The 26,916-nt window shown below is 40.2% G+C and overlaps 1 protein-coding gene across 1 annotated transcript in view; it reads left to right on the top strand.

Moving 5' to 3' along the window:
- Window positions 1–4,166: 4,166 nt before the first annotated feature.
- The window catches only part of LEPR (leptin receptor), a 589,765-nt gene continuing 567,015 nt past the window's right edge, over window positions 4,167–26,916 (top strand). The window contains exons 1-2 of the mRNA XM_078668979.1: window positions 4,167–4,303; window positions 22,221–22,344. Coding sequence (XP_078525105.1) covers window positions 4,174–4,303; window positions 22,221–22,344 — 254 coding nt within the window. The 5' untranslated portion in view covers window positions 4,167–4,173. The remainder of the gene's footprint in view (window positions 4,304–22,220; window positions 22,345–26,916) is intronic.

Raw genomic sequence — 26,916 nt, 5'->3', positions numbered from 1 at the left:
CTGACTGTGCCTGGTGGTAAAAAGCCGCCTGGGCGTAGTTTGTGTAGCAGCACTACACGTAGCTTCACGTAGTATACTTTGAACTTCACGTAGTACATATAGTTACCATAGCTGATGACTCTGTGTACTTGTCTGCACTGTGAAAAAATTGCAAAATAATTACAAATGGCATCCTGGACAGTACCAGTTATGATAAAATAAGTATTTCTATCTTTATATAATGAAGTGCATATAGTACTTTCACAAAAGTGAAACTGAAAAATTAGCAAGTAGTAAGAGAGGTGATGATTTTGGTATCCTCCCTAACCTAGGGGGAGTACCAAACTGATGCCTTGAAAACAAAAAAGCACATCTTATTGAACGATTTGGTGGTGGTCCCATCCTCTTAGGACCACCGCAAACACAGTTATTGGAAAAAAAACATTCCTAACCAAAGGCCCTGCAAAGCAGTCGTGAGGGACATCTAGTAACGACTAGGTGAACTGCAGCTCTTTGTAGAATTATTTTGATATTGGATACTATAATATTCACTGCCCACTGCTAATCTCATCCCATAATGCTTTGCAGGGCCTTTGGTTGGGATTGTTATTTTGCCAATAACTGTGCTTGGGGTAGTCCTAGGAGGATGGGACCACCACTGACGTTCAACAAAATGTGCTTTTTTTATGCTCTTTGTGTTCAAGGCATCTGCTTGGTCCTCCCCCTAGAGGGGGCCCAACAATCATCAGCTCTCTCTTTGCCTAATGTTTTCATTGTAAAAGTTCACTTTTGTGAATTGGTTATATGCCTTTAGGCATGTAAAATTGCTTTTTCAAAGCATCTGAGGATGTTGTTGATTTAGCTGCTACGCTACGTGATTAAGCACAGTTTTGGTACTGTCCTTTGTGCAATTTGCAAAGTGCGAATTAGTACAAACTTTGCATGCTCCGTTAGCGTAGCTTAGTATTAAGCCCAGGGTTACTCAGGAGTCCACCAGGGCTGAGTGTATTGCCCGTAGGGCTCTAGGAGCAAAGTGTAAAGCACTCCAAGATTCCTGTGCCTTGGGAATTTGAGCCCTCATGAGGGCTCCTGCCGGAGAACTGCTGTTGTGAAGGCAGAGAGAGCCATTGCACTTTGGCGAGAGCCCCGAGTCACCTCTCACTTTCGCTGTGGAGAGTAGTGGGCCCCCGCTGCAGTAGGGCGCATGGAGCACCTAGCTTTAACTTCTCTTCTTTGCTCAAAGATGGCCTGGTTGTAGGCGGGTCACCAGCAGGAAACTGGAAACCACGCAGAGGCTTAGCCTGATTGTGGGTGGGGCCCACAACCATGAGGAGACAAGCAGGAGGTGACAGAGCTCTGCAGCCTCCCATCAGCTGGGGGTCACTGGAGCTTCACAGACAAGAGCGGAGGCTTTGCGCCGTGCGCCAACATCGTGTGTTCCAGGCCGTATTGTGGGTTTCCGGCCCAAGGGGCCATTGGCAAAGTTCACTTAGGGTGCTAAGGTAGCACCAACCTCTCCTTCTCGCATTCCCAGGATGGTAGCTGTGCTGCATGATCGCGGGCAGCTGCCCATCAAAGAAGCACAGCATTGGGGACATTCTTTAAGGAAGACCTGGGCGAGTTGCACCCCCGCCTCTCCTTACATCGCGGGCAGTGTTGAAAGTGAACGTTGGAGACTGGGAGAAGTCTCCTGCGTGTTTGTTCACTGCACGACCGTGTGCAGAGGCTGTCCTTACTTGGGGGGCATTGTGGTATTTGTGGCAGTTAGGGGTAAAACCTCAACGGATGCCCCGCTCCTCCTGTTGTGCATAGGAGGTCCCGATCTGAATTGGTAATCGCCGCATTTCTTGTTGTAGGCAGGCAGGTGGCCCAGAAGACTACCAGTACGAGGCCAGGATATGCCTCACGCTAATGGCCTCACAATCATGCCTGGATGTTATTAGGTGTAGGATGGTACATTGCCAGGTTTCTGGCACCATTTGTACAGTAACTTTAAACTAAAGCTACAGTGCGTGGGGGTCGAGATCTTGGGTCTCGAGATAGGGAGGACCATTTGTACAGTGTCATGATTGTGATGCCCTGAGGTAAATGTACATGGAGTGTTCTCTTATCAGAAGAGATTCTACCATAATGTGTGCACCTTACTAAGAGTTACTATGGTGCACTGCTATGTAGGTATAATGTGTTTGTGCTAAGTGTACTCTGACCAGTAGTTACCGGTTATTTTCTCTACGTGTGTAATGGTTATGACAGAGGCCCGATTGGCCCTGTAAAGTAATGCCAAGTGCCAGGTGGCACAGTGTATATATGTGATTATGCTCTGATGTGTTTTATGGATATTTCAAAGGCTATTTTTACATAACTTTGTGTGGAGTTTCGTTTGTGGTGTGCCTAGTGTGTTGCTGTTGTGTGAGTGTGTTGGGAAAACACTTTACACATTGCCTCTGGGATAAGCCTGACTGCTTGTGCCAAGCTGCCATGGGGGTGAGCAGGGTTTATCTTCAGCATGTAACTCCCTTGCCCTGACTAGAGTGGTGGTTTCTGCCTGGCTTAGGCGCATGCCCTAGCCAACCAGAAATCCCATTTCCAACAGTACTCTAGTATGTCAGGTGTGACACTAGACCTGCTTGTGTGAAATACACACCTGTTGGGCTGGAACTTGCTGGCCTAATGCAGGATGAGAAAGTAGGGGCTGCTGGCACGTTAAATACTAAATTAACTGGTCTTGCTCATTTAATCTTCACTATCCTGGCAGCTCACACACTACGTTATTGATTCCATCCCTTTTGAGCCAATGAAAAAGCAAGAATGGATGGGTATTAATTGTTAAATCGAACACACTGAATTCTTGTGGTCAGATGAAGACAAAGCAGGCACTTCCTTCTGCTCACCTTAACAGTGAGAGCACCCTGCAGAATTCTGTTGCTGCCAGCACTGCTAATAAATCACACTGTCAGTGTGAGGAAGGGGCAGTGCTGATGGTTGTAAAGTTGGTGTTTAGATCCTGGGAAGGAGAACACAGCATAGAGCACTAAGGGACATATTACCAAGAAGTGCGTTAGTAAACGCACAACGCAAATCCCCATATCGCCGGCTATCGTCGGATTTCATCGCCTTTTTAGCGCGCAATTATCAATGCGCATCACGTAGGCGAATTGAAATCCGGCGATAGTCGGCGATATTGCACATTAGCGCATGAAAACAAACGTTGTTTTCACGCGCTAATGTGTTCCTTGATAATATGGGGGGGTGGATTCAGATTTATGATCCACTCCCCCATGTTATCAATGCCCTAACACCTGGTCAGAGCCTGCCTAGGTAATAGGGTGTTCCCACCTCCAACCACACTTTACATGTGGTTGGACGTGGGAACGCCCACTTTGCATGTCATTAGCGATGTTTATCGCCGACATGCAAAGTGGGCTTGTGCCAGGTTTTAAAATGCCCTTGTTAATAGGGCTCTAGCAGTATCGCCGCTTTCTCAGCACAATTCGCCGAAAAAGCGGCGATACTTGCCCTTGGTAATATGCCCCTGAATTCCCTGCTAGTTCATTGGTCTTAGTGGATCCATACCAGGGGAGAGAATGCTGAGCAAACTACCATTCCCTGCTTCTGTGGTTCTAGAGGATAAGTACTGTAGTCACAGGAAGTGCTGGGACATCATTTATTTCAGGAAGACCTCATAGTGCGATTGTGGAGAGGGACTACTTTTTTAGCCCTCTCATCAAAATAAAAGCACAATGTTAAATGTATAACTAGGTATGTCTCTTATGAATATCCCCTGTCTATTTTCTTGTTTTTGCGATTACTTGAGTTCCGGTAGACAGCCAAACGTGTCTTTAGCTAGTACTAAAAGGAAAGAGTGAAAAGGAAGAGGAGCATGTTGTCTATAATGTATTATTTCTTCTTTTGTAACAGTTATGTAAACTTGGTTCAGCAGAGACTTGCCTTTTCTCATGTGCTCCTCTTGCATTTCTTTTATCTTCAGATGTCATTACATCCTCAGTCGCCTGTACTGCAACTTATCAGATACCACCGTATGATTTTATGTTAACTTGTACTCTTGTGAATGCAACCTCAAACCCACGTTTGGACGTCCAAGATCCAAGGAGACATTCCAGTCAGAAGGAAGGCCGTGAGGTTCCTGGGGATGTGGTCAATTCAAGCCCAAGGTCCACACACAGACCGACATTAATGTCGTCTGGAAAAGATTATCTCTGCTGCTACGGGAACGATTCAGCCATAAATGTTTCAGTGCTCGCAGATGGCACTGAAATGAAGAGCTATCCATCAGACACACATGCCTTGATTTATCGACAATATGGTATGTGTTTATTTTCTGTGTCATGATAATAGAATAGACAACTCTTTGGCATGTTTTCATATGTTTCTCTAACGATTTCCAGATTTGACCATATCTTCCTCGACTTTCACTCATGCAAACTGCTGTTAAAGAAAGACTCGATATAAAATTGTATGATTCTTGCTCAGGTTATGCAAGAAGGATGGCTGAATTCATCTTTATTCAACGAAAAGAAACCATCAACTAAAGAGAAATATATAAAGCAGGGTTTTTATTGAAGACCAGCCTTCAAACCTCTCATTTTGCATATCAAACGTATCTTTATTGGATAGACTCTGGGAATAAACATATTCTGTAATATAAAAAGAGAACATTTGGTTTAGGAATAGAATAACGGTGTATATAGCATGTGATACTTTTCTCAAACGATCCCTACCTATTTGGAAATCACAGGTAATGAAAATAGCTTTTTACATTGTCATATTATTTGAATATTACTAAGCCTGCACTAGTTTGTAGCAAAATGTAAAACCGCGATGTCACAGCCACAATTTAAAATAAGGATAGGAAAGTGTACTAAAATGGCAAAAGTAAAACTAATTGGCAAAAACACTATTAACAAAACTAATTAAGAAGAGAGGGAAGAACGGGACAGGGAGATGAGTTTCCACAGCCCAAAATAGAACACTATGGGAAAAAGAAAAATGTAACTCCCACTAAAGAAATAAATGGGCAAAGTTTCACATGACTCACGAGGTGGTTCACGAGAAAACATAAAAGTACAGGCGGAGATTTTTCTTTTATTGATAAACATTCAAAGAGGTACCGGGAAGCAGCGCTAGCAACCCTGCACAAGTTCCCCATTGAATTCTGGTAAATGCAGTTTATGATAATTTCAGAAACTCACGAGTAAGGAAGTTTTTCCCATAAGTTGATGCCGCCACTGCGGCATTTCTATGCATTCCTGGACACGTATTTCACTATTTCTGCATTTCTGTATGATCGGGTCTCTTTTTAGTTGCTGCTAAAGAGACCTGCTACTTACTGCTGAAAAAGGGCAAGGACCCAGAAGCATGTGTCCAAGAATGCACAGAATACCAAAACATTGTGGTAAGAAATATCACTATTATACTGGTATTTGTATTAAATTGTGATTTATTTTATTTAAATTTACAATGGAAGTGAATTTGTTTATTGAATTTATTGAAAAAAATATATCTAGATAAATAAATCACATAAACACAAATTTAGTAACCAATTATTATTAAACATACAAATATGTTCATATAATGTTAAGTAATATATAATATAATTGATATCAACAGATGAATTGAAAAACCTTTATTATAAAATGTAATATTAATAAATATTAATACATCATAAATAATAGAGCATAATGTATATAAGTTTCATTATTAATGGTAAGATTGTTAAAATACATGTAATTTTTTTTACATTTTTAAAAATATGTAGCAAAAGCTAATATTGTTCAAATATAAAAATAGATAATCAAAAGAAATATAAAAAAATCAACATAAACAAAAAATTAATTGTGAGAAATTGGGCTACTGGTTGAGTTCCCAAGCAGAAACCACAATTCTTGTCAGTGTGAAGTCACAAGCAAACCCCAAATTAACCTGTGCTCAGCTCTCTGGTAGTTTAGGTCACAGCAGTCAGGCTTAACTTAGAGGCAATTTGTAAGGTATTTGTGCAACATTACAAGCAGTAATAAAATGTAAACACCACATAACAAGGATCCCACACCAAATTCAACACTTGTAAAATACAAACGAACTAGAGATACCCTCAATTGACATAAGAGCATGGATTTATTATGATCCTGGATCTATACGGATATATTAGGTTGTTTGCTGTTCTATGGAACACATGTTTTCTATGTTACCTTTTGTTACTTGCATGTAGTGTTTATTATTGTTTTTTGTTTGGTTCCCCATTTTCATATGGGACACTAGGCGCATGAAAATATATAAAGATTAATAATTGATATATATATACACCTAGGGACCTTGTATAATTTATGTTGCGAACAGAAAAGGTATATACCTCCAATGTTGCATTTGCATCCTTGTACTAACTGGATCACTAATAAGAACCATTGTTCCCTAAAACCAAATTTCTAAAGTGGCTTTTTCAAAATTGTAATTTGAAATCTGACTTTACCATAAGAGGGGATTTTCTTTGCAATTCCAAAGACACCAGACGTGATCTAGGTGCCTGTTCCCATTTGGAAGTTACAGCTTCCTAAATGTAATGAGGTAAACCCAATGTTATCCTATGGGAGAGGTAGGCCTTCCAGTAGTGAAAAACTAATGTAAGAGTTTTTCACTACTAGGACAGGTGGAACTTAAAATTGTATGCCCAACTTTTTAAATACCTTGTGGGCTGTATAGGGCCTCTCCTGGGGGTGACATATGCATTAAAACAGAGGATTTTGGCCTGGCAAAAAAGTTTATTTTGCCAGGTCTAAATGCCAATTGAAAACTGCACACACAGGCTGCAATGACAGACCTGAGACATGTTTAAAGGGGTGTAACATGTTTATGTGGGTGGCACAATCAAGGCTATTGGCACACTAGGAGCATTTAATATACAGGCCCTGGGCGCAGATAGTGCTAATTTACTAAGCACTTATTAGTACATTAAATATGACAATTGGGTATAAGCCAATTGTACCATGTTATAAGAAGAGAGCATAAGCACTTTAGCACTAGTTAGCTTTGGTAAAGTGCACAGAGTCTTAAAATCCAACAAAAACAGTCTCAGAAAACAGGAGGGTGAAGTCAAAAGCTTTGGGGATGACCCCGCAGAAAAGGCCAAGTCCAACAGTAATAGAACAATAACATTGATTAAATAGGTATACTTATGCTTTAAATATATAAAAAATATTCCAGGGTGAAGACAGACGTAGTAACATAATTCCAATCCAGAAATATAAAAAAAGAAACAAATGAAAAAAAAACTCAAAACACTATTCTAACTATAATCCTACAAAAATGAGGAAAAGTTCATTCATTGTAGGGGAAGAGGTCAGATTTACTAATTTAACATTCATCTTAAAACACTGGGTAAAGTGCCAAAATGGCGGCCAGGTAGATATATTTTTCTAACTCCAATTTAATAAAAATTAAAAAAAAGTAGAAGTGGGTACATCGGACTGTATTATTATTATTATGTTTCTTATATAGCGCCTGAATCGACCCCCGAAGGGGTATCTCCGCGCTTGCCTTGGGAACCCGTCCTGGCTTTTCCCTGTGAGATAGCCTCTACAGGGCATCCCCAAGGTGAAAGCCAGGCATCCCGCCGCAGGGGGGCCGTTGTGGAGATTAAGCAAGCTTAATGCCCAGAGTTGCAGAGTGTGAACCCATGATTAGGTCAGGCACCGAAGCGAGAATTATCGAGTCCATGGACATTTGAGCTCAAGACCCTGCCGCGTCGGGAATTGAACCCTGGTCCCGGGTCTGACCTCTGCTTCAGGGTCTGCCTGCTCTAACCAGTGAGCCACACTTCTCCACAGGGGTCAGTTTTACTATTTACCCCCAATCTAACCAACATTGTGAACAGTGCAAACATTAGAGGGGGAGATTTACTATTCTAAGTCCAAGCATTGGGACTAGTGCACATATAGGGAGATCAGGGCTACAATTCTAACATGTTCAATTTTACAAACATTCATGGAGGAAAATTATTATATTGGGATGGGGGTCACATAAACTACTATAACTACTGCATCACTAACACTGCTGTAAGTGATTACACTAGACCCCAGTCTAACAAACATTGGGGAACATGCAAGTATGGGGATCAGATCTACTATGCTGTTTCCCGTATAGCTTAGTATTGCAACTTCAGTCCAACAAACACTGGGGGAAATTACATACATTGTGGTGGGGGCATTTTTGTTATTCTAACTTGAGTTTAAAACACATCGGGAAAAATAAACGTATTATGTGGTTTCAGACCTACTATTCTAATTACGTTCCCACAAGGATTGGGGAAAGGGGATACATTTGGAGAGTTGGGTGTACAGATTTACTATTCTAACTCCAGTGTAACAAACATCGGTATAAGTTCATAGGTGGGGGGTCAGATTTACTTGTCTAACTGCAATCTAGCACACATAGGGGAAAAGTTCACAGATTAGGGGGTCAGATTCAACATTCCAACATTCATACATTGGGGAAGTGATCACATAAACTATTCCAACTTTATTCTAACAAACATTGGGGAAGTGCATACAGTGAGGCAGAGGGGGATCAGGTGTGTTATACTAACTCCAGTCCAACAAACATTGGGGGCAGTGCACACATGTGGGGTGGGGGGGTTAAATTACCTTTCTAAAGCCAGTCTAACAAATATCTGAGAAAGTGCATGCATGGGGGAGTGGGAGTCATATTTACTATTCTACCTCCAGTAAAACAATCATTGGGGAAAGTGCATACATTTGAGGGTGGGGAGTCAGGCTCACTAGATCCAAATAAAATAAAAACCTATTTACTGTTATTTGAAAATGTAAATAAAAACTTTAAAAAAGCTTTATTTTAATTAAAACCTTACAATTTAAAAAATCATAACAATATTTCAGAAAAAATACAAATCAACCAAAATTGGTAAACAATTCAAACTAATAAATAAAACATTTTAGAATAAACACAATCCCACATATTCCCACACAGAGCACAAAAACTGAAATAAATCTCTTATGATCCTAAAAAATATTTTAAAAATCAAAAGCATACTTGACAATTGTGAAAAATTTGCTTTTTTATTTATTGAACAAGAGAAATAGAATGACGGTCGCACTCCTTTCTTAACAATGTTCACCTGTCAGTTCCAAATTCACAGTGTATGGGTGCTATAGAGTATCGCCGCCTGATCTTGAGGTGCAGCGTTTAGGTGAAAAGAAGAGTCCTTCACCACTGGAAGGGAAAACTCATGTAAGCACTCCTGTGTGCAAAGAATCGCATAATAAACTTAACTCTCCATTAGTTATGTTTCACTTGGATTTATTCACGTCATATTCCAATAGTCAAAAGTCCATTCAAATATATACATTGTATATTTTCATTCATCATGGCAATAAGTTGTTGAGCATGTGTTTCATTCACAGGAATATTAACAAACCGATCTCGTGCACTATTATGTCTAAATCCAAGTGGAGAGTTAACTTTCTTATGCGATTCTTTGTGCACAAGAGTGCTTATATAAGTTTGTCCTTCCAGTGGTGAAGGGCTCTTCTTTTTTTATTGATTGTAATGTTAGAATTTAATCGAGCATTCAGAACCCACCATTCCCCAAACATTTCCTATAACCCTGAATAAAAAATATACATAATTATATATATATTAAACATATAACCATACAATTCAATAATTAAAATTAGAAATGTAATTAAATAAGTTACATATAAAATAAGTACATACGTTAATCAATTAATATCAGTTTATATGTATTTTATTTTAAACACTACCAACACAATTCCCTAATAAACCTCACAACCTAAAATTAAAGTATATGACACATTTAAACAAATGAAACAATTATAAATATTAAATAATGTACATAATATTAATTTACAAATAATTACTATATTATTAAAAACACTACTCACCAAATCCCTCAATAAGCACAACAACCGGAAAAAACAGCACACATGAATATAACATTTTAAACAAATTACGCATACATTTTACAAAACCTAAATAATGAAATAAAAACTTAGTACAATACAGTAAACGAACATTACAAAAAGATATTACATTAAACTATATTTTGAACATAAAATATATACATACATTTGTTATTCTTGAGCATGATTGTTTTGTAGTGACAATATTTTGACCACAGTATCATGGTCAGATGATATTATTTAGTCAATATTTAGGTGGGACCCTGGCACCCCTCATCCCTGCTTTAAACATCCATTAGACCTGTCATCCTTAGGGCGGTCATCTCCCAAACCTTTTGCCTTTTCCCCTCCTCTTTGCTGAAACTTGTTTTTGTTGGCTTTGTGATTTACCATTGCTAACCAGTGCTAAAGTGCATGTGTTCACTCCTATCAAACATGGTTACACTGACCTACACCCAATTTGCAGATTTAATTTACATATAAGGACACTAGTAAAGTGGTGCTACATGCACCCAAGGTCTGTAAATGACATGCTACTAGTGGGCATGCAACACCTATTGTGCCACCCACTAAAGTAGCCCTTTAGAAATATGTCTCCTGTGATTGAAGCCCATGTTCAGTTTTAAACTGCTATTTTGACCTGGCAAAATAAACCTTTTGCCAGGCCTATACCTTACTTTTTAATACATATACGTAACCCCTAAAGAAGGCCATCAACAACCCAGAGGGCAGGTGCATTGTATTTAAAAAGTTGGCCATGTACTTTTAAGTTTTACATGTCTGGGTAGTGACAAACTATTTCATTTGTTTTTCAGTACTGTGAAGCCTACCTTTCTTATAGAATAACATTAAGTTACCTTATTACACTTAATAAATTATAACCTTTGTTCGGGAACAGGTAGAAATGTCTTTAGAAGGGCTAGAAAATGAGTGGAGACTTAAGTAACCAATGGTTTATTTCTAAGGGTGAGGTCTATAATGCAGTTAATGTATTATATGTTTTCCTTTCTGCCAATTTAGCAGTCTGTAAGTGGATACGTTGGTATGTTGCTCCTAGACTTACAGCTCATCAGCATTTAACTGATATACTAAGGGAACATATGTACAGTTTAGCAGAGATTCATTATAGTGTGAAGGATCTTTTGCTTGCTGAACCCATTAACCACATCAGCTAAAGTTCTTAGGTTAAAAGTTACCAGGTTTGCCCTCTATGCTTCAGCTATATTGCAGTTCAGTTCACAGTTTCACTCCTGACAGTATCTACATATACCTATACATTTACACAAACAGAGTGCACAAAGCACTTATTTTGGACATATTTTATTTTTGTGGATGAGAGTGACCCTCAGTTATGGTGCCCAAAAACATATTTCTTGAACATTGTTCCATTAGTTAGCTAAAAAGCTTTGATTTACTCTCACAGAATAGCGTTACCCATTATTTAAAAAAAGACGAATGTTTATGTTGTTTGAAACTAGGGAAGCAAATCCACTCCTTCAAATCATTGGTTCTCCTTACTACAGCGATGACTGATAGAATTATAGATGGGTAACAGTGAATATAACTAGGATGTTTTTCACTGAGGGATTTCAAGTGCCAGAGAACAGAAAGTGACAGTGAAGCTTGATTTCTCTATAATGTCACTCAAAACCTTGAGGTGACAAAATCCCCATTATTCACATAAAAGTGGATTATTAGCTAGTGATGGTTTGAAATAATACACACAATGCATGTGCTTTGGCAGTAAAATAGTATTTGTAAAATGTGTTCACTGAATTGGTCAATTTAAATTTTCTGTGAGGCCTAGGAACATGGTGCTGTTGTACTGGTGGTGTGGAAGTCAAATGGCATGTGTGGGCTGCTGTCTGTATTTACACCACCCACATATAAGCCAAAAATGCATGGCTCCTAGGATGCACTGCAATAACATATGGATAGGAAAAAGTACCTTAACCAAGAAAACATCTTTTAATATATTAATAAGTCACCTAAAGTGTACCTTTACAGGTAAGGGTGCCAAATATATAGAACACGTCTTGCACTATATATTTGAAGTAGATCCCCTCACAGTGGCCAAAATCGACTTTTGGTAGTTTAGGCTTGACTAAAATCTCAAAAACTATTTTTGGGTGGTTTAGGCTAGATTTTCCACAGACAGGCCTGCGTTTGATTAAAAATGATTTCATATTTCCACTTTGGAAAATGCTTAAAAAGTAATCCAAAGTTATTTTCCACTTTGTTTGCAAAATCTGATATAGTGATAATGGCCGATTTTCCATTTTATTTATTTATTTTAAAAGTTTTGTATAGCGTGAACATGACCCCAGGGGGTATCATAGTGCTTTACAGATGAGCGAGAAAGATGAGGCAAATACATCAAACAGCAAGGTAATCAAAAAGGTACAAGAAGTAGTAACTGTAGTTCAACAGAAGAAAGGTAATTTTATAAGATGTGCTTTTGTCTGCCAGAGCTAGAACTGCCTTAAACCTAGTCCAGCCTCTGATCACTCCTCTAGAGGCCAGTACATATTCCAGACTAAAGTTAACAACCTTGTCTATCGGACTCAAATAGCCTGGCCTCTTAACCTAGGATGGCAGGGAAAGTATCACGAACCGCCTGCTTAGCAGGATTGTCTATCTGAGGGCAGTAGATAACAGATGACAGCCTTGACACTACCTAATTTGCTTTGGAGATGCCAGATGGGGTTGATTTTATTAATTCTCTGTGTCCTCCTAGACTTCTTTGCAGGAGGAAGATGAAGGACTCTGCCAGATGAAAGGGGCCCTTATTTAAGTAAGGGAGTATTTTTGGAGAGAGCCACAAAAATTGATACTTGTATAGCGCATTACTCACCCGCAAGGGTCTCAAGGCGCTTGTACGAATACCGCTGTGGAACCCATCCTGGCTTTCCCTGTGAGGTGTCCACTCCTGGGCACCCCCAAGGTGGAGGCCAAGCATCCTTAGCGTTGTGGAGATTAAGCAAGCTATTGCCCAGAGTTGCAGAGTGGGACTCAATGATTGGAATAGGCACCGAGGCGAGAATTATCAAGTCCATGGAATTTTTGAGCCCAAGACCCGTCGAGGCGGGGAATTGAACCCTGGTCCCGGGCTAGACATCTGCATCAGGGTCTGCCACTCTAACCATTGAGCCACACTTCTCCACCCAAAGACAAAGACAACTGTGGTACCAGAAAGGTTCAGCCAACTTAAATTGAGGTCATCTGGGATCGTTTTACTGCAGACATTGAGAAAGTACTTAAAAGGAAAGTAGCCACAGGGCAATAAATTAAACAGAATTTCGTTGGGGAATATTACAATCACTCGCTTTTCAACAAGATATTGCCAGCTCATTATCACCTCCTTTGATCATTTCTACACCTGAGAAGACTACACCCCAGGATGAAGGTCCTGCTGGAAGAAAGAATATTCCTGACTCTTGCTGGAAGAAGAGGAGCCAAGGACTCAAACACTCCTGTTGGCACACAGGGACTGGATCTGCGTTTAAAGAGGTAAATGGTTGGCCTCCTTTTTGCAAGCTCATAGCAGACAAGATGCAGAAGGGCTTCTTACTGAATGAAGCCTCATCCGACCATGGAGGACTGGAGCCTTCAGGAGACCTGATTGGAAAGATATATAGTGCCTAGGAACTAGAAAGGTGCACTAAGAACCTGGGGGATGGCGGAGTGACCAGAGAGAACTTCCCTAGCAGCTGGGTAAAGGTGAAACTTAGCCATTTTTCAACATCAGGAGGACTAGGAATCGGTGCTTAGGCTTGCCCAAGGAGGTCACACCCAATTATCGTGTAGTTTCCAACCTATGGTAGGAATTGTGCAGTTGTGAGCAGCATAACCTTTGGGTTTGTGCCAGACTGAAGAAATGCTCTCCTTCAGAATATGTCATCCTATAGGCCAGCTAGGTCACAGTGCCACTATAAGCCCTGCGAACCCTAGGCAGGTAGCAAATGGTTCTGGAAACCACTAAACACGACAACTCTGATCCCCCAGGAATTGTGGTAACATATCTAGAACCCTTTTGCTCAGTCGCAAATATACAAGGAATACAGTGGGACAGTTTCAATATTTATTGAACCAATGTGATTCTTGTATGAAATATATGTGCTGCAATGATCAATAGACAGAAGCTAATGAAAGTTTTCAGAAGTACTAGGACAGTGAATAGAATGAAAAGTTACACTATCGTCCTGAAACAATGTATATTTGCAAGCACATAAAACAATATAGAAATTTGGCGTACTTCTACTATGGTTCCCCTAACCTAAGTGTCTGAGGCGTGTGTGTTCTGCCAAGAATCCCCGTACTGGATGATCCAACCCCCCTTGAGTGAAGGGAAAGAATGAAAGTCCCCGTCATGGTCACAAACTGGAGACCCCTCGTAGAGATATCAGCAAGATGCTGGACCAAAGTATCAGCATGTAGAGACCTCACAAATGATAGCAAAGTGCTCCTCTGCCAATACCCAGAAATAGATGTTTATTTATAACAAAAGGCATCCTTGTCTTAGGCCGAGATCTTGGTCAGACTGCCATTGTTTGTGTGCTACAGAAAGCAATGTCGCCATATGTACAAAAACACCAAGCACGTTTGCACAGCGTATGCATAAACCTTGTACATGGTGCAAAGGTAGCATGATAGTGTTCCTGCAAAGTTGATTCTGTAAGCAAGTATAGTTTCCAAGAAACTAATGCAAACTGTCACCGATGCAAATATGTGTCAGAAGTCATCGTGTAAAGGTGAAGGCAACTTTAAGAAAGACCCGTGTATGTGTAAAATGGTAGTGTTTCCCTCCAGGCCTAACTAGAACACATGACATAATGTGGCATAAAAGAGGTTCATCCTACTTAGGGCTTTTTACCGTGTTGAAAACAGGTTTAGCGGGACCTCATCATACAGGTATCTGCCCATGGGAAACTCTGCCCAGCTATAAATTCTAGCTTTGCCCCACAGAAGAACAAAACAAAACTGAATCAACCAAGAGATAAAACCTTGGACTGAGTCAAGGCAGCAAGTCCAATCTAATGATGCGCAACCTTTGGCGACTAGGAAATCAAGTCTTGTCCTGTTCAGACCTTTAGTAGCCAAAACCAGCAGCTTCAAAAGGAGTTTGATGATGATGCATCCAACTTCAAAGAACCCTTCCTGGCCTCAGCCTTGGAGCTTGCCCTGCTGAAAGATTTTGACTTCCATTTCAGGGACTGAGTTCTAATGTAAGAACTCTGACTGGGATGACCTGCCTTCTGTGTATCTAGCTGGCCTCTGTCCAATCACGGTAGGCCTGAAATTGCACTTAGGGGCAAACTAACTGTGAACCTTTAGTACTGACTCGAGCTTTGCTTTTCCTGGTACTTTTTGCCTAAACAAGTTAAAACTTTATATCTCTGTAATTTCTGGAGAGAATTTCCAGTTGATTGAGCCAATCTTTATTAAAGGTTGAGCAGAGTTTCTCTGTGACTCGTGTTCAAACTGACCAGGATGGGATGGACCCCCTTTACAGAGGAAGTACCCACCATTAAATTGAGTTCAATGTCAATTCCTTTACACAAAGGATTGACCCCTTTCAATGCAAATCTGCTAAGAGTCTCCTTAAAATTGTTCTAGGTAATCTTGGACATGTTAGTTTCCATAAAGCCCTATCTCACAAGTCTTCCATAACCAAATAGAAATCTTTATCTATTGTGGTGGAAGTTAACACCAGTCTCAATACACTGGGGAAAATCTCAGAATGTCTGGCGTTGTTGGTGTAAATAGAGACATTTTGCTCCTGGGATTTCTGTTGTATTGTGATTCATTATAATGAATCATTTATTGCCTACATGTTGAGCTTATAATACAAATAAAACTTTTTAACAGAAGGATGAAAATTTGGTGAAAATTATTCAACACAGACTCCTCTAACAGGGCACCACGCAATGAAGATACAGCGCTTTGGAGGAAGATGCATTATCAGGCTTTTTCCTCATCCCTGGAAGTCACATCAACTATTCAACTATATCGAATACAAGATTGGTAGGCTTCCCTACAAAGCAGGACACAATATACTCAGTCTGTGACAGATAGTGGGCCCTCAATGAAATGAGAGGTGCCCCACAATCCAAAAGAACAGGGAGAGTGCTCCATAGAAGACTTTCCAGTCGTAAACAACTTCTATTGGAAACCATTTACATTCCGTCAACAAACAGACACACAATCACCAAATATTCATACCTCCAGTCTTGAATGAGTCAAATGCTGCACAATAAATGAAACCCTTTTTACCTCCAAATTTAATTACAATATTTTTCAGTCAGTATGTCAAAAATTGTTACAATTATTTCATGAATTAAAATTTCATTACATAAAAAATTATATATACAAAGACTACATGAATACAATACAATAGTTTGACAGAGAGAAATCATAGAAGACAATTTCATCTGTCATTGATTTGAGCGAATTTGTAGCATTCAATAAAAACAACACATAGGGTCTAAGTACGATATCAGTTGGACGAGCGTCCAAACAACATCTTAGCAGAATGGAACCGCCCGACACCCGCTGTATTTGGATGTGACCGCCCTATGGGAGGTCAGAAACATTCATTTTACAATTGCATCTTGTGCGGAGGGTGGAAAAGGCCCGCAGCACAAGCTACAATTGTTAAATGTATGTTTGCAAACCCCAAGGTGCTTGCCACACGGTGCAAGGATGTTTCTACGGTGACCCCAAGGCCCCACAGTGGAAGGCACGGGGAAACAAGGCCCTGCTATAGGTTCCAAAAGTCACTTTCCACCTACCATTTCATGGCTGGTGAATTGTCATGAAGGGGGAGGTGGAAAGCGACAACATAATCCCACCAGCGAAGCCAAGGCTGGCTCTGCCATCATTATGGGATTATAATTCCGCCTGAGCCAGTCGTAAGCGGAGCAGAATCCCTCCACGGGTTTCCCTACCACCTCATGTATTGTAATACGGCGATCAGAAGGAAACCATTGATGTCGGGTGGAAAGCCACCAACTAGCTGTTGGATGGCTTTCCACTTGGCATTGCAATTGGGCTCCTAGTAGAAAGCAATTTATTTTCTAATGTGATCATCTGTACCTCAAATTTAGCACAGTGTATGCATCGGTGCGTTTTGGTGGGTGATTAAATATAAAAACACCTTCTTCAAGACAACAAGGATATTCCCTCCCTAAGAATATCACTATCTAAAAGCCTGATGAGGGGCCCTCGGTTTTGTGATATTGCAAAAATACGCCCACCGTAAGCAGGTATCTGTTGCAGATAACAAGATATAAAAACCTTCCACTTAGGTGATGTCCATAGTTAATATGGGCTAAAAAGGTCAAATGGCGTTTAAAAAAAGTGATCAAATAGCCGTGTTTACCTTGGGGTCCAACGTATTGTATGTCCACCGTTCGTTTCCAGTGCATGTGATATTAGCCTCATTTTTACATTTGCATAATATTCTGCAGAAAGGTAGCAGAACCCATAAAACTACACCACTCTGTACTCACCCTGGTGTCTACATTTAGAAAATGGTATTGATACATTTCCTTGTGTACCAGCTAAGCCCAGGTAAGAATGCTGCAGCTATTCCTTGCCCCAGAGTTATTAAAATCCAAAGAGAAATTTTGAGGTTTACATTTTGTGTTTTGGTGGTCTTTCCTGTTGCAGTCAAAACATCATCTGTACAATTGGGATATCATTTTATCAGGAGAAGTGTGGGAATACAGAATAGCAGGACATTTGTTATTATCTATTGAATATCATTAAATTTTTATCTTCCAAATGTAAATCAGTGTGCATGAAAGAGAATATGTTGTAAAACGCCCTTAGAAACGTGTTAAAGTCCGAAATTCAGAGTAGGATCAATAACTCACTATTCCTAAATCGATATTCTTGCACACATTTAAAAAATGTGCAGCTTTTCTTCATAGTCCTTCTTTATTTTTTAGATTTCACATAATTAACTGATACATGGATGATGCAGAGTAAAATAAGCTGCAGCTCTGTTGAGGGTATTGCTTGTTCTTTGACAAGTGACAAACACCACATAACTCTGTAACCAGAATAGTGTGATGGTTGTATTGGGATATCACTTATGTAGATCTGTTTTAGGTGCAATAAGTTACATATTAGAACATTATCACCTACTTCTATTTTTTATTCCTTATTTTCACTACTTTTTTTTCAATGATTGGGTTCTTTGTGATAATCGCTACTAATCACAGCTTGTGACTTGTGCGGTACCTGACTGTCCCAGGGCTCTGCCTAACCAGGCCCAGGACGAGTGCTGTGCTGAAGACACACTTAGAATACAGGGAAAACACCTACATACAATAGGGTACACTATGGGTTAGAGTACCCCTATAATTGGCATGACCTCCCCTATCAGGCCCTTGTACATAATAGGGCAGGGGGACTGAGACTACCTTTAAGTTCCTAGTATACACTAGGGCATGGCAGTTTAAAGGCCAGCAGCTTTTCCGCACTTGCATGTGTGCACTGCTGAAGCCTGAGGTTAGTTTAAAAGTAGCCCTGTGTTGTAGGACTGCTTTAAAATGCATATTGTGCCCAAACTCAACCTTGGTATTTGGGGCACTTAGAAATTAATAAACTACAATGTTGGGGCATTTCAGGTACCTACAGGGTCTCCCCTAGATGTCCCATGGGTGGGGGTCAGGTATTTATATGGAGGACCCTTATAAAATGAGTTTTATAGGCCCTGGGTTTAGTGACATTGCACATTTCAGTACCAACATTTTGGTAAAGTGCTTCCTAAAATCGACTTTTTAGCTAGCAGCACTGTGGAGTGAAGCTCTGCAATATATTTACTTATTCAGAACCACTACAGTCTCCCCTGTAGGCCCTGTAGATGTATGTAGGGTCCTTAAAAAAGGATGTTTTATGGAGCCCAGGTGTTGGAAAAGTGGCCCAAGTCATTTTCCAAATGCAAATCTCCAGTCACATAGGTTAACATGGCGAGAAGTTATTATATAATAACTAACATCAAGGAGGTGATAAAAAAACTTTCATTCAAGGACTTAAGGCAGGAATTCCCAGATGTAAGGAGAAGGAGCATAAGTAGATGACGCCATCCTGTGGGCTGGTCTAGTTATCTCTTCACACTATGCTGGAAAATCGGGCATGGTGAATTTTGGAGAAATGGTGCTCTCTGGTAGAAAATAGAGCCACACTTTGGAGGATGTGGTCATACCCTGGAGTGTTGTCCTGCACCTCATTGGACAGGAGTGCCTTCCTGCTTGATCCAGAGAACTTGGAATAAGTATCTGAGATGGACAAAGCCTCTCAGATCTGCTTCTTGAAACTAAAGGAAGGGGAAGGGTCCATGCTGGTAGTTTGATTTGCTCCAACCAGGCCCTGCACTCTGACTGACTGCATCAGCTGCACAATCTGGAACTACAGCCCTGTGGATCAAACCTGTTTTAAAAGGGCTAAAGAGTGGATTTTCTGCAAGCTACATTTTAACAGAGCTCACCTGGCCATCACCACCAAGAATCCCCAGCCTATGTGCCATATAGTGCTAAATCTTAAAAAAATCATATCTCTGGTTCCCTACATTAGATTATTTATATGTTGGTGTCATTATAGAGATAACAATATTTCGTATTATTATACATTGGTTGGATCTTTAGTATGTGTTGTGTCTTAATCATTTACTGAATTGTTTTTTTAAAATGCCTTACATACCCGATGTCATGTCTTTGGACCACTTCAAAAGGGTGCCGTGGCTGGCCTATCTGATGAAATCCTTTTCAGACCTGGGACGACCGGAACTCTTTACATCCCCCATGGACATTAAGAAACAGGATGTAGACTTAATTAAGAAGCAGTTCATGGGTAAGGCAAGAGTGGGTCGTGAGGAAAGGGAACTGCAGAAGGAATCATTATCTGCTTGTAAACCCCATTGCACTAGCACCTTACCTTGGTTTCGTCACGAAGCCATTTCATAGGTTTCTCTTGAACAAGTTTAGGTTTAATTTGTTACATTTTTATCTGGGTAACTTCAAAACCTGGGAAAAACCAGAGCTAGCTCCCCCTGTTGTTGTGATTATTTTTCGGTCCAAGACACCATGCATTTCGTTATGTTTTGTGGTTTTTTTCTAGAGCCCAGGAAAAAATATTTGTTACCTATTTTAAAGGAGGCTGGCTTCACACAGGTGAGACCAGCCCTGCTCTATCTCCAATCGCTGAACGACATTCGCATTACAATTTCTTGGTGGCGGCAGCTAGAACTAAAAAACATAACACATCAGAGTAATGGGCCCCCCTAAATGAGTTTTATTAACATTTTTTAAACTTTGTATAAAATGAATTTAATCCTCTCTATGTACATGGAGCCTGGTACAGAATATAATTGTATGCACTAATTTGTAAGATATTGTATATAGTTTTTATTTGTCTTGCAATGTTTTATCTCTTTGTATGATTTTTAACTAAATCGAATAAAGATTTTGACTGACTGGCCTTACATACCTGTCTTTGAGGTTAAGCCTGTCTGCTCACAGCCAAGCTACCAAGGGTTGAGCATGGGAATACTTTTCTAAGACCTATACTAAGCTCAATATTGTGTCAGATGTCTTATTACTAGTAGTAGATATATATTTACCACTATTAATAACCCACTTTCCAACAGAACTCATCATCACCTTGCTGAACTCAGAATTTTGTCTACGTTTTCCAAAAAGTATAGCTTTCCAAGCTCACCCATACCTTTCATACCTGTTTCCCTAAACTATCCGCAAAGAGGTAGAAACTGCAAAAATAGAACATATTGACCATCACTTTTGCACACTTGCAAAAATCTGTGGTAAAATAAAAAATCGTTTTCAACAACTATGTCCGTTTCTGAAATGCAGGAAGGTCATGTTATCATAGCAAACCTTTCATTGATGCCTTTTTAAGAAAAGAAACCACAGAAACAGCACACTGTCTTACTCAACACTTTTCACCATTTTATGGACTTTTTCTCAGTTCCTTCCTACCCTTTTCGAACCACCATCTTGATTATGCCATTGCAGGCATGGGCATCACATCAAGTCATGTTGTCCACCTTCCCGCTGGATCATACACAAATTTAACCACGGCAGTGCTCTCTGGTGGTCATGTTCTGTCAGAACCAAATTACATCCCTGCTAAGAATGACTGAGGCACTTTGTCCCAGTATCCACATAATGCATTGCTTAATCCTGGTTCCCCCATATTGGCAGATGGGACATAGCTTTCTGAGTACACCTTCTTAAATGGTAGTTGTTTGGTGTCTTATACCAGTGAAAGGCATCAATGATAGTGATCAACATTTTAGCCATTAATGGTGTAGTATCAGAAAGTCATTGAGAGCTTGTATCAGGAACATTGCTGGGAAAAAATCTCAGATCTAGTGCCTAATGAATTTGCACCTCAGGTTCAGATTTCCAACTTTTAGATTTGGTTTGAGAGTACAACTGACAGCTTTTGCGATGCCTGGATTAGTATCTCTCTCTCACCTCATGCCGTTGGTTGTTTGGTGTATCATTCCATCACATTTGAAGTGCTTGCATTGTAATGCACGAGGGACTGTTTTAAATCCCAAATGTACATTGGCTCATCACACATTACATTTTTATTTACCTGACAGGTGCATCACACACAGAATGTAATAGTTTTTTGATTTGTGTTTTCACTGCAGCAGGCGTATTACAAAGTTTTAGTCAGTTCTCGAAATGCAAGCCAGGCCTATTGGCTTAGACAATGCTTTTTGTTTAGAACTTCACTTACGCAGACCACCTGCTTTCACAGAGTGTCACACTCTTTTTAATAGTCATAGAGTGCCAGGCTCTCTTCAACAGCACCTAGTAGAAAAGGCCAGAGAGCGGAATTGTGTGCGACTCATCATTTTGTTGGCGGGATTGAATACCTCACAGACCCATGCGAACCGTCTACATCCTAGACAAGTGGCTCTGTGACATGTTATTTTGTTTTAATACTGGGCTTTGGTTTATATTTGACATAAAAGCCAAGGGATTATTGTAGCAAAATCGAAATATGTTTTCCTCCTAAATTATTTTAAATAAATGAAAAACATTCATTTCTCAAGCATTACATCAGTCTCTGGATCATTATAGCCAAATGCGGACAGGTATATTTTTTCAGACGTGCTGCGGTTACACTGATTGAGAAAATACAAATGGCCTTTCATACCTGGGATTGTATCTCCCAATATAAGGCACAGAAGTTGAATTATACAAAAATTAGAACACTCAGTTAATATGATGCAAATAACATCTGTTTTAGATCTTCGCTGGCGTATACACTGTTGGACGACAGGAAACATGGACAAGCTTGTTTGTCAACTCAATTCAACATATGAAACATCTGCCATGAGCGCCAACTACAGACTGAAGCTCTTCTATGTGCTGTAAGTATATTGGGCCATATGTATGAACACATTTTTCCATAGACACAGAATGGGTAAACCTCTTTGGTACATCTGACCCATAATGTAATAATTTTAGCCACAGCTGCTCTCAGAGGCTTACCATGTAAAGTGGCTTAACTGAGTGCATAGCACTGCAGCGTTCTTTGATTGGCCTGTCGCATTTACATTTACTAGCATTGATGATTGATGGCGCTCCTCAGCGGTGTAACACCTTTGTTTCGCAGGGAATACTTTGAGTCATTTGCATTGAAACAGTTATACGTGCAATGTAAATATTGTAACCCGCTATTGCGTACTGTGCATGTCAGTGAAATCGAAACGGAATAGAAGCCAATTAAAATCAGACCGCCAACCTAATAAGCCCTTAGCTTGCTCCATACATGAATGACAACTTTTTCGGGTTGTAACAACCTATTTACATGTGTCAAAAGAGAAAGAGTATTATTAATGTTGAAACCACAGGATTTCATAGATGACGTGAGGGTAGAATGAAATATATTAAATAAGAGTTCATTAAGGAAAGCAATATCAGGTTCGTTTTGTGCTTTGGGGGTAAAGAATATAAATCAAAGAACGTACAGTAGAAATGCGTTGTGGTAAAGTGTATCCAGTGGCGCTGAAATCTATTTGCCTGTTGTCACGGTGGCTTCAGATGAAAGGCAGGTCCAATTTGTCAGTGGGCCAACTCCCCCAAGCTGCTCCGAACTCTACAAGGACCCAGCAAGACGTGATGTGTCCATACTCCTGCTCTGCCTAAGCTGGCCAAAATGGTCTGGGGATGCATTAGTTCACGTTCAGAGGCGACTAGTGGCGGCTGGCACCCATAGGCAGGGGGGAGCGGGGGCATATATGCACGAAATATTATAAAAATAAATAAATAAAATAAAAATTGCCTAACACAACGTCCTCACTCCGGACCTCTTTCTTGCAGGAACTGGAACTAGATACTGGATCTCTCTTGCCCAATCCTGGCACTGCTCACATGGAGAACGTGAGCAGTGCCCTGATTGGAGGGAAGGGCCTCACTCGGTGCTCTAAAGTGCACTGGAGGCCTGCACTTACTTCTTACCTTCAACCCAGCTATCTTAAAACAGCTGGGATGAGATGTTTAAAGTGCGCATGTGTGGCTGGCCGTCACAAGACGGCCAGCCAGAAAGACATGGGCACTTTAAACAGAGCATTAGACAGCCCACCCTCTTCCTTGCTGCTGTCAGTCAGCAGCAGCCCCGTGGCTGTCCCCGTCCTGACGCTCGGCTCAGGAGGGGGATGAAAAATAAAATGCAAAGAGCTACCATTTTATTTTGTATCCCTCCTCCGCTCCAACGGAGGAGCCGCCCCTGGAGACGACCTGGCCTGGCAGTTTGAGTTGGACTGTACCTCCTGGAGCAAGATCCGAACTGTTTTGCATAAGGTCAGTCGCATTCTGAAGTGGGATAATGGGTGAAAAATCATGGACTGGAATGCAGCACAAGCAATTGCCAGCAGCTAATAATGTTCTAAGCATTCCATCCATCACCTTTGTGTTTTACTCAGTGCAATGCCCTAGGAGTGACAGGAATGCTCAGTCCTGGCTCTTGTGCTCACTGTGTCAAATGACTCAAGGTATATCTCACTGATGCATCCTCAGTGAGACAAACTCATAATACAAAAGCAAGGCTGATATGCATGTCAATGGTCTCTGTCAGAAGTGACACAGCACATGAAAAAACAAAAGACTGCAATGCTGCCTCCGTGATTGACTATCAGGTCATCATACTGAGGTTCCTTTTTTCCAATACACAAGATATTGAGCCAGACTTATTTTTCAATTGCATTTTTAAATCATGAGCAAACAAAATGGACTGCAGACAAAAACTCCAAGCACCTTCATGTTCATGATAAGTTTGTTCACTTGGCTGTAATTCATACAAAAGAGAATTCATTAAGGCCACACTTTGAGCAGTTTTCACTGCAGCGTTTACTTTAAAGAAAGCCAGTTTCTTCTTATACCTTAACCCTATCTGACAGTCTTGATACACGTCAGAGCTCTGATGTCCTCTCCTATTGTGTTTTCATTGATGCACCTGCTTAATGTGGGCTCGGTCGGTTTCGATTTTTCAACTCTTTTCACCTTTACCTTTGATCTTTCAATTATGTTAGTATTTGTCTAATTTTGTACGCATTTAAATGAATATGATTGTATATAATGCAGCGATGTCAGCTTGTCCGTGTAAAGGCAATTCCGCCTGCATAAATCCATTCAGCTACTTGAACATATGGATTGATTAACGTTTCCAGTTTATAGCCCATTTCAACAGTATAGTGTTCTGTGACTAGCCTTCCTGGAGACCTACAGGTCATCAGTTTTCTGTCCCATATTCCAAACTCTGTGTGTTGTGCACAAGTTGTCTTCACAAGACATCAAAAGGGTTTAGGTAATTGGGAATAAGTCTAGGATTTGGAATCATCGTGATATTGGGGTGGGAGGTTAGAAAAAGAAATAAGACAGGTTTTAGTGTCTGTTGAGGCTGTGGATGTTTTCATGGAGTGAGGAATTATTTATTTAACTGGAACTAAACTAGTACTTGTGATGCGACACGTATCTCATTAGGTAATATTTTTGATAACCAAGTTTATTGATTTTATGAGAAACCAACAAAATTACCAATACCAGCTGTACACACATTTAAACTTGCAAGGTAAATATAAGCGGACCTTACACCATCTTATGTAGATTGATAGACATAGCAAGAGCAAAAACAAAGAGCGTCGTACCCACATCAGTCCTCGGGCATGCTCTGGGAGTATCAGTCTTCCACCACCCCAACCCATTTGCCCCACATTCTGCAAAATTTCTTCAGGCAACCCCTTGCCCCGTACAGGGGCCGCTCCTGGGCGGCGCACCAGTCCACCCCTCTGCGTCAGCGCGTCATGGTGAGGGGGCTCATTAGGTAATATTTATCATACATTTATGATTATGATTACCCAGTTTGAGTGAACTTCACTTTCATTCCATTTTTTAACTCATATTGTATTTTAGTTCTTTCGATGGATCGCGAATAAGCACGGAAATTTCTTGAACAATGCAAGTTGATGTATTTTTATTTTTTGTTCAAATAATCTAATATACATTCAAAGAGTGAGAGTTTTTAAAATGTGATATGCATATACCTGGCACTGTATGCTATTGCCATTGAATTAAAGATGTTCTTATTTTTAAAATTGTCAGCATGCTGACACCATATTGACTCAGATTGTGCTATTGAGGAGCGCTCTGTGGTCCATAACAGAAACATGAGTTTGAAATCAACTTCTGTTAAAACTCCCAGGAGAAGATGTGAATTTTGCACACAAGGGGTTTGAAAATATGTTGAAAAACGTATGTACATTCCGTGCGCACCACAGCATGCAAAAGTATTTCGAATTACTTCCCTCTTGCAGATACAGAAAAGTATAATGCTAATGACTACTTTTAGAAAACATTTATTCCTGATCTGTCTCTAACAATTATGATAAAGATTTGTTTTTCTGAGCTGCCACGAGGGATTTGAGCAAACAGACATTTAATTTGGTAAGGGTTTTGCCCAAGAGACAACCGGCAAGTATGCAGCTGGCAGGACACTCTGTTTAGAAAATCCTGCCCAAGCGACAGTCAGTCAGTGCTGTCTTTGGCTTGTCTATGCGAATCCTTGCTGTTTCATAACAATGTTTTCTTGTTTCGTGCAGTGGATGTGACATGCCACTCTAATTTTTCATTACAAATTAAGTTACTAATTCGCATTTTCTCTGCGGTCATTGTGCCCCAGTATTTCACTTCTCTTCTGAGCTCTCACTCCCCTCCTATTTCAAACTTCCTGCAGCAACAACTTCACATCCCATGCAACCTGCCTCGGCTATGTGTCAGACCTAAAACAAAGAGAAAACAGACACTTAAAGGAAGATTCTACTTATATGCTGTAATAACTACAACATTTTATCAGTGTCTAAAGAAAATCCACCTCCTTTGAACGACCAATTTTATTTTCTATATGTATCTGCATTTTGAACTTAGTTTGGAGTGGCTGGCTGTCTTGCTTAAAGTGTCGATTGTAATGAATTGTGAGTAGGTTGCTGCAGCAAAAATGGCATTATATAGATCACTTGGAGTACTGCAGCCCACATAATATTACATTTCGTAGTAGGCATCATCTAAATCGACACCTAATGTGTAGTATTGATGCTCAACAACCTTTCTGCAATGCATACAGGGCATTCAGTCTATGTGTTGTCAATGAGGATTTTTCATTCATAAGCAAAAGTGTGTGTAATTACATCACAGTACTGATTCAGTCTTCTGGTCTCCATTTTGCTGTTTGTGTATAGGTCCATGAGTGTCTTGGGACTCTGTCCGTTGAACTACTGAATACCGCATATATAATGTATGTAATGTATATACTTGGAGCACACTGCAACAAACCAGACAAACCATCTACTGACTTGCAGGTGCAGTTCATGTTTTTCTTTACATTGGAATTGTGGGCTGTGCAGTTCATGCACTCATGGTCATTCTTGTAAAATGCACTTTATGCAATT

The sequence above is a fragment of the Lissotriton helveticus genome, chromosome 1_2, assembly GCF_964261635.1.
Source record: "Lissotriton helveticus chromosome 1_2, aLisHel1.1, whole genome shotgun sequence".
Lineage (NCBI taxonomy): Eukaryota > Metazoa > Chordata > Amphibia > Caudata > Salamandridae > Lissotriton > Lissotriton helveticus.
The sequence above is the reverse complement of the archived record's forward strand: the minus strand, read 5'-3'. Positions and strand labels throughout refer to the sequence as shown.